Source organism: Oncorhynchus keta, chromosome 4, assembly GCF_023373465.1.
Source record: "Oncorhynchus keta strain PuntledgeMale-10-30-2019 chromosome 4, Oket_V2, whole genome shotgun sequence".
NCBI classification, from domain to species: domain Eukaryota; kingdom Metazoa; phylum Chordata; class Actinopteri; order Salmoniformes; family Salmonidae; genus Oncorhynchus; species Oncorhynchus keta.
The window spans coordinates 55,493,104-55,506,165 of NC_068424.1; the positions used below are offsets into that span (position 1 = coordinate 55,493,104).

The window sequence follows — 13,062 nt, forward strand, 5'->3', positions numbered from 1 at the left end:
AAATCCCAGGACATAAACACATCAGATATGGGTAGAAAGCTTAAATTCCTGTTAATCTAACCCCACTGTCCAATTTACAGTAGCTATTGCAGTGAAAGAATACCATGCTACTGTTTGAGGAGAGTGCACAATTATGAACTTGAAAATGTATTAATAAACCAATTAGGCACATTTGGGCAGTCTAGATACAACATTTTGAACAGATATGCAATGGTTAATTGGATCAGTCTAAAACTTTGCACATACACTGCTGCCATCTAGTGACCAAAATCCACATTGTGCCTGGGCTGGAATAATACATTATGGCATTTCTCTTGCATTTCAAAGATGGTACAAAAAAACGCATGTTTTTTTCTTTGTATTATCTTTTACCAGATCTAATGTGTTATTCTCCTACATTAATTTCACATTTCCACAAACTTCAAAGTGTTTCCTTTCAAATGTTATCAAGAACATGCATTTCCTTGCTTCAGGTCCTGAGCTACAGGCAGTTAGATTTGGGGATGACATTTTAGGTGAAATTTGAAGAAGAAAAAGGGTCAGATCCTGAAGAGGTTTTTAAGCAAACTAGACGGCACAATTTTCTTGTTTTTTAAAATGTATTTACGGATAGCCAGGGTCACACTCCAACACTTCAACATTTGCCAGATCAGAGGGAGTAGTAATGACCATGGATGTTCTCTTGATAAGTATATGAATTGGACCATTTTCTGTCCTGCTAAGCATTCAAAATGTAACGAGTACTTTTGGGTGTCAAGGAATATGTATGGAGCAAAAAGTAGCTAATTTGCTTTAGGAATGTAGTGAAGTAAAAGTTGTCAAATATAAATAGTAAAGTACAGATACACAAAAAAACACTACTTAAGTAGTACTTATAATTAAGTAATATAATTAGTAAAGTACAGATAATTAAAAACACTACTTAAGTAGTACTTATAATTAAGTAATATAATTAGTAAAGTACAGATAATTAAAAATACTACTTAAGTAGTATTTTTAATTAAGTAATTTACACCACTGCCCCAAACAGCAAATCACTTCCTCGTCCTCGTTGTTTAGTATGGGGGCCTTGAAAACACTTAAACCGCAACAAAAACATCATTTTAGAAACGGCAAAGCTCTCAGTATGGTGATGCAGGTCTTTAGATGTTGTATACGTGAAATTATGTTGTTCCGAACTAAATCCTAAATGTTATATTCCATTATGTGCTCCTCGAGCTGTCTTGAGTGGTTCCATTTTCAGTGGAGCCTGCTGCAACAGGTAACTGCCAAAATAAAGGAAACACCAACATGGTGTCTTAATCGGAGGGCCTGTTGTCCGGACCTCTGGCAGTCTCTATGGGGGTGCCACAGGGTTCAATTCTCGGGTCGACTCCTTTCTCTGTATATATCAATGATGTCGCTCTTGCTGCGGGTGATTCTTTGATCCACCTACGCAGACGACACCATTCTGTATACATCTGGCCCTTCTTTGGACACGGTGTTAACAAACCTCCAAACGAGCTTCAATGACATACAACACTCCTTCCATGGCCTCAAATTGCTCTTGAATGCTAGTAAAACTAAATGAATGCTTTTTAACCGATCACTGCCCACACCCGCCCGCCCGCCTAGCATCACCACTCTGGACGGTTCTGACTTAGAATATGTGGACAACTACAAATACCTAGGTGTCTGGCTAGACTGTAAACTCTCCTTCCAGACTCACATTAAGCATCTCCAATCCAAAGTTAAATCTAGAATCGCTTCCTATTTCACAACAAAGCCTCCTTCACTCATGCTGCCAAACATACCCTCGTAAAACTGACTATTCTACCGATCCTCGACTTCAGCGATGTCATTTACAAAATAGCCTCCAACACTCTACTCGGCAAGTTGGATGCAGTCTACCACAGTGCCATCCGTTTTGTCATCAAAGCCCCATATACTACCCACCACTGCGACCTGTAAGCTCTCGTTGGCTGGCCCTCGCTACATATTCGTTGCCAAACCCACTGGCTCCAGGTCATCTATAAGTCGTTGCTAGGTAAAGCTCTGCATTATCTCAGCTCACTGGTCACCATAGCAACACCCACCCGTAGCACGCTCTCCAGCAGGTATATTTCACTGGTCATCCCCAAAGCCAACACCTACTTTGGCCGCCTTTCCTTTCAGTTCTCTGCTGCCAATGACTGGAACGAATTGCAAAAAAAACTGAAGTTGGAGACATATCTCCCTCACTAACTTTAAGCGTCAGCTGTCAGAGCAGCTTACGGATCGCTGCAGCTGTACACAGCCCATTCAACCAACTACCTACCTCATCCCCATATTAGTTTTTCTGCTCTTTTGCACACCTGTATTTCTACTTGCACATCCTCATCTGCACACATATCACTCCAGTGTAAATTGCTAAATTGTAATTACTTCGCCACTATTGGCCTATTTATTGCCTTTACCTCCTTACTTAATTTTCACACACCGTATACAGATTTTTCTATTGTGTTATTGACTGTACGTTTGTTTATCCCATGTGTAACTGTGTTGTTGTTTTTGGTCGCACTGCTTTGCTTTATCTTGGTCAGGTCGCAGTTGTAAATGAGAACTTATTCTCAACTAGCCTACCTGGTAAAAAAAAAAAAATAGGGTGTTGGGCCACCACGAGCCGCCAGAACAGCTTCAATGCTCCTTCTACAAGTGTTTGGAACTTCCTGTATGGAAGCACCCCATGCTTTCAATATGCTTTGTATCCCTAATTTACTCAAGTGTTTCCTTTATTTTGGCAGTAACCTGTAAAATGGACGGAGAGGTGTTACTCGAGCCGCAACAAAATGGAATATAGCATTGCGGATAAAGTTCAGACATAATTTAATGTGTACAACATCTAAAGACCCGCATCACTATACTGAGAGCTTTGCAATTTCTAAAATTATGTATTTTAGGTGTTTTTGGAGACTTTGTTCAGGGTTTTTCATGGCCCACATACTACACAACGAGGATGAGGAAGCGATTTGCTGTTTGGGGTAAGTTTCTCTAAAACGTGAAATTACAAATAAGGTGTCTGGACTCTTCAATAACATGCCATTTAAAAAAAAGAAGGAGAGATTTGGTTGTAAAAAATAAACACATTTCTTCTGACTCTAGGGAAATTAGTGTTCTAGTGTAGGTGAATGGGCCGGTTCTAACCTGTGGGTGGTTCTTCCAGACCTCGTAGACCACCCGGAGGATATGCAGCTTACCCTCGTCACAGTCTGTCAGGGCTTTCAGGATCTCATGGAACCTGAGAGACAGAAACAGGACACTTTAGGTGTTGTACACACAGACAAAGCATGTGTGTTCTTTCAACTGCTTAGTAGCATAGCAATGCTACACTCAAGACTGAACAATGCCACCCTTTTCTGTGGCACGCAGCAGAGGGCGGCACAGGAATGGAAGGTGTGGGTTGGAATAACAGGCACACTCACTTGGCCAGGGCACTGAAGGAGTGACTGAAGGACTTGGCAGCCAGATGGAGGAGGGTCTGCAGGAACACCTCTATCTTCAGGGGGTTGAAGCCCTCGCCCTCATCTGGAAACAGACAAAGGAGGAGTGAGTGAGAATGAGTAGAACATATCCCAATAGGAACACGGAAGATGAGTGTGTTTGGGGGCTAACTGACCGTCGTCATCTTCCTGGTTGGGGTTTGGCACCTCTTTGAGCACGGTGAGGATCTCCTCATTGGAGGCCCGGTTCTTGATGGCGTTGCCCACCGCTATGGCCACTGCATAGCCTGGCAGCGCACCTGGACAAAGGCAGAGGTGTAGTCATGTTGTATTTCTGATGGTGCTTACGTAAAAGAGTCCAACAGAAAAGGAAGACGGTGCACACCGTATTTAGTTCACTGGGATAACAACACGAATGTGCAGTGGTACCCCTGGGGCTTCTTTGAGGTTGACACTCAAAAGGCAACACATCTACAATACAACAGAAAACCAAATGGCAGACCAATACTTTTCAATAAACCAGGCTCACAAAGACAAGCACATTAGAGTCATCTTAGTCCCCTGGCTATGCTGAACCAACAGACAGCATCTTACAGAAATGAAACCTTTGGAGAGGCGGTGTACTTACTGTTGGCCTCATCTTGGTATTTGTAAAAGAAGATGGGGTCGGCTGGGATGAGTCCTGAGAAAGTGGGAGGGACGATGTCCACTATCCGCTGATGATAGGAGAGCCTGGGGGTGAAGAGCAGAAGCTCATTGGTCACTTTCTAGAGACATACCAATATCCATCCCTATGTATGCTCTAAAACAAGGTGCAGCACAGCAGTAGTGGATCTGAATGGAAATACCTCATGCATTTCTCCAGAACCTCCTTGACAAACTTGGGCTTGGGCTTGTCGGCATCCAGGGCCAAACAGTCCACCCTTTGGAGATGAACGTGAACAGATTGCCGTAACCATAATAAGGAGTGATTCCAACTACATCAAATAATTCAGTTGAGGAAGACAGCTGATCTTACCAGTCGTCCCAGCTCCATCGGAACTGAAAGTTGCTCAAATGGTGGGAGAACCAGTTGAGTAGTCGGTCTATGCAAATAGTGTTCATGGTGTCCAACCTCACGTACATCATCTCTGTGGCTTGGGCCAACTGGGAGGAGGCTGTTAAGGGGTTAACTATCACTATTTATGTGATGTAAAACAAGTATCCAAGCCCGACAAAAAAATGATGGTTGAATCATTGGTTTAAAAAACTAGGATCTCTGAAAACTGTATTTCTGAATTTTCCCCGTGGTATTTTGTGTACCTTAGTTCCCCGTATTCAATTTTTAGGCAGAGAAGAAAAATGCATTCCTGAAGTAGTCAAATATTGTGTCCCAGTAGCGGGGTGAAGGATACAACTTGTGGCAGGGAGCCTGGCTGCAGCTTGCAGAGCTCAATGAGCAGCGTGGTGTACATGACGTCGATGTGGGGGGGACAGGGCAGCTGGAAGAGCTCTCCAAAGATCACCTGGCAGAAGACAGAGGAATGGAAGTGAACTAAGTTCCTGTTCTCCAGTTGATAAAACATCTTGGTATGAAGCAGTAATGGACTTACCTCCACAATGTGATAGTTGAGTGGGATCTTGTTTTTCCCTGGATAGCTCAGCAACTGCGCAGCACTGATATATATATATATACAAAAAATATATATATAAATATATATATATATAAATATATAAAAAAATGTTCTCTCACATTTGCTCAATCACAAATGACTAACTCGAACAACAAGATGACACATTAAGAAGTCCATTAGACTGTACAACAGCTCACCAGTTCTTCCTCTCTTTCCAGTGGGACTTGATGATGTTGTGAAGGTTATCCTCAATAACAAACCTCTCCACAGAGTGGCTGCCTGGCATGACAGGGCCCTGTGGTCAGGGAGAGAAAGAAAAGCTCGTTCAGAGCATTCCAAAAGGCAACCCCATTCCCAAACGTTCCTCTTTCTCTGTACTCTTGACTGGTCTGAGAAAGGGAATGGTACATGGCACCTCGGGGGCATCGGTGTAGTCGAACATGCGAAAGATAACGCGGGGCATGGGGTACTGGCAGTCGGGCATGTGGGCTGGTGGGGTGAAAGGTGGCAGGTTGTGCTGCAGGGCCTCGCACAGCACGCTGTCAAAGGCAATGTACGGCCGCAGGATGTGGCGCTCCTGCCAGCGGTCCTTCTTTAGCTTCTGGATCTGAGCGTACAGGCAGTCCAGGTACTGAGGGAGAGAGAGGTGGTGGTGATGGAATATAATACTTATCAACACTGGTATCTCCTACTTCAAATCAAAGTGTATTTGTCTGCTTGCACAGGTTAGAACAGGTGTAAACAGTACAGCAAAATGCTTACTTACAAGCTCGTCCTCAACAATGCAGTGTTCAAAGGTAAGAAATAGAAAATCCAGAATAGGGTCTTAAAAAACAAACACTGAATCAATACTTGGCCAGACAAATAAAAACCACTTACCTCTTCTTGTGGGTGTGGCTTCTCTGCCGTCCAAATCTGAAGCATGGGGACATGAGTCTTCAGTCGCCTCCTGAAAAACAGTAGATCGGTGTCACCACGATCGTCTCATCACTATTTAGTGCAGTTGCATTACGTCATTAAACAGTTCCTCAACAAAAGAGCCAGAAAGACACTACATACTGTAAGCCTCTCTGGATAAGAGCATCTGCTAAATGACTCAAATGTAAAGACATGTAAATACCAAACTATAGTGGAAGACAGAAATAAAGAGTACTTGAGATAACCGTCAATCTGGTTGAGGAGCCGGTCCATCTCCACGTCCTTCTTCTCATCAAGCTCCTTCCCAACCCAGGGGAGACTGGAGAGTACAGCATAGACAAACCAGTCCGAACGCACCTGGTAAGAGAGAAAACAGTCAAAAATGCAATAGTCAAACTAAACTGTATATAAACACACAGTGGCCAGTTTATTAGGTACCACGTTCATGCAGTGGTTCGCTCCTACAGACAGTGAGTCATGTGGCCGTGGCTTGCTGTATAAAGCAGACACAGACAGACATCCAGTTACTGTTTGATTGAACTTTAGAATGGGCATAACGAGTGTCCTAGACCCCTGGACTTTTTCCACATTTTGTTATGTTACAGCCTTATTCTAAAATGGATTAAATTCATGTTTTCCTCATCAACCTGCACACAACACCCTATAATGACAAAGGGAAAACAGGTTCATTTTTTATTTTTGCTAATTGGGGAGAAGGGCATTGGTCAGGTAGGTGACTAAGAACCCAATGGTCACTCTGACAGAGCTCTAGAGTTCCTCTGTAGAGATGGGAGAACCTTTTAGAAAGACAACCATCTCTGCAGCACTCCACCAATCAGGTCTTTATTGTAGAGTTAGGCAGACAGAAGTGACTCCTCAGTAAAAAGGCACGACAGCCCGCTTGAAGTTTGCCAAAAAGCACCTAAAGACTCTCAGACCATGAGAAACAAGATTCTCTGGTCTGATGAAACCAATAAGTTATATTAACCGAAAGGTTGCTGGATCGAATCCCCTAGCTGACAAGGTAAAAATCTGTTGTTCTGAACAAGGCAGTCAACCCACTGTTAGGTAGGCCATCATTGTAAATAAGAATTTCTTAACTGAATTGCCTAGTTAAATAAAAGGTTACACACATCTCAGTTTTATCTCACTCTTCATTCAAAGACACTCTTACTGACAGCTGTGGCTGCTTTGTGTGATGTATTACTGTCTCTACCTTCTTGCCCTTTGTGCTGTTTTCTGTGCCTGCTGCCATGCTGTTGTCATGTTGTGTTGCTACCATGCTGTGTTGTCATGTGTTGCTGCCTTATTTCTCTCTTTATGTAGCATTGTGTTGTCTCTTGTCGTGATGTGGGTTGGGATAAAAAACAAAAAACAACACGTCTCCGCAGGAGGCCATTTGGTAGGCTGTCATTGTAAATAAGAATGTGTTCTTAACTTGCCTAGTTAAATAAAAGATTGAACTCTTTAGCCTGAATGTCAAGCGTCACATCTGAAGGAAACCTGGCACCATCCCTACGTGAAGCATGGTAGTGGCAGTGTCAGCATCATGCAGTGGGGATGTTTTTCAGCGGCAGGGACCGGGAGACTAGTCAGGATCGAGGGAAAGATGAACGGAGCAAGGTATAGAGAGATCCTTGATGAAAATCTGCTCCAGAACACTCAGGAACTCAGACTGGGGAGAAGGTTCACCTTCCAACAGGACAACATCCCTAAGCACACAACGCAGGAGTGGCTTCGCAACAAGTCTCTGAAAGTCCTTGAAGGGCCCAGGCAGATCCCGGACTTGAACCTGATCTAACATCTCTGGAGAGACCTGAAAATAGCTGTGCAGCAACGCTCCCCGTCCAACCAGACAGAGCTTGAGAGGATCTGCAGAAATACAGGTGTGCCAAGCTTGTAGCTTTATACCCAAGAAGACTCAAGGCTGTAATTGCTGCCAAAGGTGCTTCAACAAAGTACTGAGTAAAGGCTCTGAATATTTAAGTAAATGTGATATATATATATTTTTTTTAAGTAGCAAGAATTTCTACAAACGTGTTTTTGCTTTGTCATTATGGGGTATTGTGTGTAGATTGAGGAGGAAAAACTATTTAATCAATTTTAGAATAAAGCTGTAATGTAACAAAATGTGAAAAAAGTCAGGGGGTCTGAATTACTTTCCAGAGGCACTGTAAGTGACTTTGAGCGTGGTATGATCGTCGGTACCAGGTGCACCGGTTCCAGTATCTCCAATGGTGCGACAAACAAAAAATATCCAGTCAGTGGCAGTTCTGTGGGCAAAAAAAGCTTGTTGATGAGGTCGGTGCGGCAGGGTAGCCTAGTGGTTAGAGCGTTGGACTAGTAGCTGGAAGGTTGCAAGTTCAAACCCCCGAGCTGACAAGGTACAAATCTGTCGTTCTGCCCCTGAACAGGCAGTTAACCCACTGTTCCTAGGCCGTCATTGAAAATAAGAATTTGTTCTTAACTGACTTTCCTGGTTAAATAAAGGTAAAAATTTTTAAAATGGCAAGTATCGTGCAAGCTAACAGGTGCTCAGAAAGGCATCTCGGAACGCACAACTTGTGGGCACACAATCACCAACACTGGACAATTGAGGAGTGGAAAGACATTGCCTGGTGCGACGAATCCCGGTTCCTGTTGTTACGTTCATGTTTTAAGTATCCCTATATTTCTGTTATTACGGGGCTATCACTCTGTCAAGAGTGCGCCTGCACATGGAGTCTTGTTGTTGATGGACCGAGCCTTGGGTGTAATGGCTAGCTTGTAGTGTGTTCATACGGTATAGTAAACTTTGTTAAACTGGAACCTTGTTGTTGTGTCATTTCGAGTTAACATTTGTAGCAGAGGATGGTTGCAACTTGGCATCTAACACAAAACACGCTACTGTACAAAACATTCATGAGGCAAACAAAGTTGTTCGTAAACTAAAATCACAACAAGTGACTTTAAACGTTTCAGCATGTTGGAAAAGATGACTCTTTGAAACAAGTTGTCTTCAGTGATGCTTCGCTAGGGAACCTTACAGATGGAAGCACACAAGGTGGACATCTAATCGTGTTAATGGGTGAAGGAGGAAGATTCTCACCTATCTGTTGGCAGTCAAAAAGGATCAGAAGGGTTGTCCAAAGCACACTTGCTGGAGAAACACTTGCTCTTGTGGATGGAATTGACAATTGCGATCTCTCTTGCATCTCTGTTCTCAGAGCTTACCACTGGTGAGACAAAACGGCACATTCTACCTGTAGTTTGTCACTGACAACTACTCATTAGTTGATGATGTGAAGTCAACCAAGTCTGTCACAGAGAAAAGACTTCGTCTTGAGATTAGCAGCATCAAGGAACTTATTCAAGCACAGAGAATCCAGCGGATTCTGTGGTCGACCACAAAGGAACAGCTTGCTGACTGTCTGACTAAAAAAGGAGCATCCGGTCTTGTGCTCCTACAGGCTCTCAGTAATGGAAAGTTGAGTAATACAAATGAAAACTGTCACAACCCATTTGTAATGGGGATATTGAATAATACTTGGACATTTAATTATGTTGTTGATGTTTTATTAGTCTTTAAAGGGGGAGATTGTTAAGTTCATGTTTTAAGTATCCCTATATTTCTGTTATTACTGGGCTATCACTGTTAAGAGTGCGCCTGCACATGGAGTCTTGTTGTGGATGGACAGAGCCTTGGGTGTAATGGCTAGCTTGTAGTGTGTTCATACGGTATAGTAAACTTTGTTAAACTGGAACCTTGTCGCTGTGTCATTTCGAGTTAACACCTGTTGCGTCATGCTGATGGCAGTCAGGATTTGGCGTAAACAGCATGAGTCCATGGCCCCATCCTGCCTGGTGTCAATGGTACAGGCTGGTGGTGTAATGGTGTGGGGAATGTTTTCCTGGCACACGTTAGGTCCCTTGATACCAACTGAGCAAATAAACTGGCCACTGAGTGAACTTGCATACAATTCAAGGCTTTAAAATGTATCAATAACATGTTACCTGCGGAACATCCTCCTCCTGAGTGACGCTAACAAAGTTCTCAAACATGGCCACCATGGAGGGGGCAGCGATCACGTGGCAGTTCACCAGGTCACAGAGGAAGCGCACCTGGAGAGAAAAGTGTGTCAAACATTATTGAAATGCACCTGTAATTGTTTTTGAGAGTCACTTGCTAAATTTGCCTGGTGAATCTGTGGACCAATTATTTTATGGCACCAAACACTTACCAGGTAAAGAGCTTCGGTATATAGGTTGGCCTTCAACGTCTCTTTAAGTTGTCTGATCATGGCCTCCACAAACTCCCCGCCAAAGTTGTAGTTCCTGGCATTGAGAAGACCCACTAGTGTTGTGTAGACGGTCAGCTTCTCGGGTAGAAGTCGAGCCCTGTCAAAACAAGACACACAATTAGAATGCGGAAACTTTCTGTACTGTACCTATGACTGCACTAAAAGTATTTCAAATGTATTTGAATAACTTGGAATAGCTTACACAGCACACAAGATGCGCAGGATTTTGTTTTTGTAATTGGGGAGGTCCGCTTCCAATACACCTGCGAGACCTTCCAAGTTGCTTTCCAGGGAAGAGGTACTCTGCAAATTAATTAAGAAGTTGCAAAACAGCATATCTGGTGATTTCAGAGGTCAAATCAGACAACAGTGAGACAGAAAACATACCCACACTTACTGCAAAGCCCTATTACCTTTTCTCCCACCCGACATATCAGTGATTCCAGGCGATCCTCAATCTCAACGGGCTCAGATGTTCTCCTTCTTTTGTGAGACTGGCCACCTAGAATGAGATGGACATGATGGATGACGGTGAGATGGAACAGATAGTCTGAGATGGACCCTTCCTTCAATTGAACCTTTTGTGCTAACTCACTGACACATGAAATTCTTCTCTCTTTAAAAACATTATCTTACAGTAGTGTAGCTGGCTACTTGTTAATTTCACAAATCATTATTTTGCAGATCCATTATGGGGTAAATGGCAGAGGCTACAAGCCTGCTAGCGAGACAACTATTTGACATCACTAGTTGCAAGCACCCCCAAGATCTGAAATGTGCCCCAAAAACAACATTTAGTTAAAAGGGGCCATCTGCAGTTACTACATCCACTTTTGGACATATAAATTAATGATATGTACCCATTGATTCTTGACTAATATAACTTATAAATGCCTCATGAGCTTAGTTCAACTGCATACCCCATCAAAACCCAAAATACAAGCTTGTTCAACTCCAATGTTTGTAAACAAACTAGATGAAAAACAATTAAATGCTGGTATCATGGATGGTCCTTGCATCCATAGCTCGGTCTATGAATTTGAGAGTGGTTACATTTCTCCAGCCCCATCCCTCAGCTTTGTATTGCTTCCAACACTCTACTCAGCAAACTGGATGCAGTTTATCACAGTGCCATCCACTTTGTCACTAAAGCACCTTATACCACCCACCACTGCGACTTGTATGCTCTAGTCGGCTGGCCCTCGCTACATATTCGTCGCCAGACCCACTGGCTCCAGGTCATCTACAAGTCCATTCTAGGTAAAGCTCCGCCTTATCTCAGTTCACTGGTCACGATGGCAACACCCATCCGTAGCACGCGCTCCAGCAGGTGTATCTCACTGATCATCCCTAAAGCCAACACCTCATTTGGCCGCCTTTCGTTCCAGTACTCTGCTGCCTGTGACTGGAACGAATTGCAAAAATCGCTGAAGTTGGAGACTTTTATCTCCCTCACCAACTTCAAACATCTGCTATCTGAGCAGCTAACCGATCGCTGCAGCTGTACATAGTCTATTGGTAAATAGCCCACCCATTTTCACCTACCTCATCCCCATACTGTTTTTATTTACTTTTCTGCTCTTTTGCACACCAATATCTCTACCTGTACATGACCATCTGATCATTTATCACTCCAGTGTTAATCTGCAAAATTGTAATTATTCGCCTACCTCCTCATGCCTTTTGCACACAATGTATATAGACTCCCCTTTTTTTCTACTGTGTTATTGACTTGTTAATTGTTTACTCCATGTGTAACTCTGTGTTGTCTGTTCACACTGCTATGCTTTATCTTGGCCAGGTCGCAGTTGCAAATGAGAACTTGATCTCAACTAGCCTACCTGGTTAAATAAAGGTAAAATAAAAAAATTGAAACAGGGGCTGGGAAACCTCTTATTGTTTCAACTGCTGATTATCACTTTATCACAGTGGTTAACAAGACAATATATAAATTATTTGTAGGACAAATATATAATTAAGTGGGTGCATACATTTGTCCCATTTCAAATTGAAAATATAATTTTTGCATATTCCACTCTCCCCGAGACAGCCTCCGCCAGGGATCGACAATAATTGACGGCAATCCTGAAACAATTAGGTTTAAGTGTGTTGCTCAAGGGCACATGTTTCACCTAATCAGCACGGGGATTTGAACCAGAGACCTCTAGGTTATTGGCTTAACCGCTAGACTACTACTTGCCGCTGGTAGGATAGGGCTGCATACGATGGTCGACGACTAGTAGTTAGGTAGCTAACTAGCTAGACCATTTCTAGTTAACCGGCTAAAAGCAAGGGCTATGTTAACCCATCAGGCTAGCCAATCATGGAGTGTTGGAAAACTGCCAATGTGACTAGCAAAATACTTGGTTTGGTGTTTCACATTGATGTATGAACCGATAGTCAAATAACTTCTCACGTTAGTTAATTAAACTGACTATGGTGATTTAACTAGTACGCAAGGTAGCTAGCTAATTTAGCATGCTGCACATTGACTACAGAGCGAGCAGCATCACCTCACGCTGGCTTCAGCGAACGTTAAGCCAACTAACGTACTTTGGACTCGAATTAGCTAGCTAACGACCACTTACCATCATCTCCGTCACTGTGCCGTCTTCTAGACATTTTATTATTGACACCGTTGGATTAGTAACTGTATGCTGCTTCTTATTGATTATGGTAACAGTCTCTTTCGAGATAATGAGATTAGTTATCAAGCTTTGAGTTTTTCAATAGTGGTCAGATTCAAGTGAAGCACATCCGGAGCGGAGGTTGACCGGACGTACTTGGTTGTGT

General features: G+C 43.0%; 1 protein-coding gene across 1 annotated transcript in view; it reads right to left on the bottom strand.

The window, feature by feature from the left end:
* LOC118378803 (nuclear cap-binding protein subunit 1) overlaps nt 1-13,038 on the bottom strand; it is a 15,657-nt gene extending 2,619 nt beyond the window's left edge. The window contains exons 1-17 of the mRNA XM_035765792.2: nt 12,858-13,038; nt 10,683-10,771; nt 10,472-10,572; nt 10,210-10,366; nt 9,983-10,090; nt 6,225-6,346; nt 5,951-6,020; nt 5,487-5,702; nt 5,269-5,366; nt 5,051-5,114; nt 4,853-4,963; nt 4,477-4,604; nt 4,307-4,381; nt 4,087-4,190; nt 3,635-3,757; nt 3,441-3,543; nt 3,163-3,256 (exon numbers count right to left, since the gene is read on the bottom strand). Of these exons, the coding sequence (XP_035621685.1) occupies nt 3,163-3,256; nt 3,441-3,543; nt 3,635-3,757; nt 4,087-4,190; nt 4,307-4,381; nt 4,477-4,604; nt 4,853-4,963; nt 5,051-5,114; nt 5,269-5,366; nt 5,487-5,702; nt 5,951-6,020; nt 6,225-6,346; nt 9,983-10,090; nt 10,210-10,366; nt 10,472-10,572; nt 10,683-10,771; nt 12,858-12,891 (1,797 nt within the window). The 5' untranslated portion in view covers nt 12,892-13,038. The remainder of the gene's footprint in view (nt 1-3,162; nt 3,257-3,440; nt 3,544-3,634; nt 3,758-4,086; nt 4,191-4,306; nt 4,382-4,476; nt 4,605-4,852; nt 4,964-5,050; nt 5,115-5,268; nt 5,367-5,486; nt 5,703-5,950; nt 6,021-6,224; nt 6,347-9,982; nt 10,091-10,209; nt 10,367-10,471; nt 10,573-10,682; nt 10,772-12,857) is intronic.
* Between the last annotated feature and the right edge of the window lie 24 nt (nt 13,039-13,062).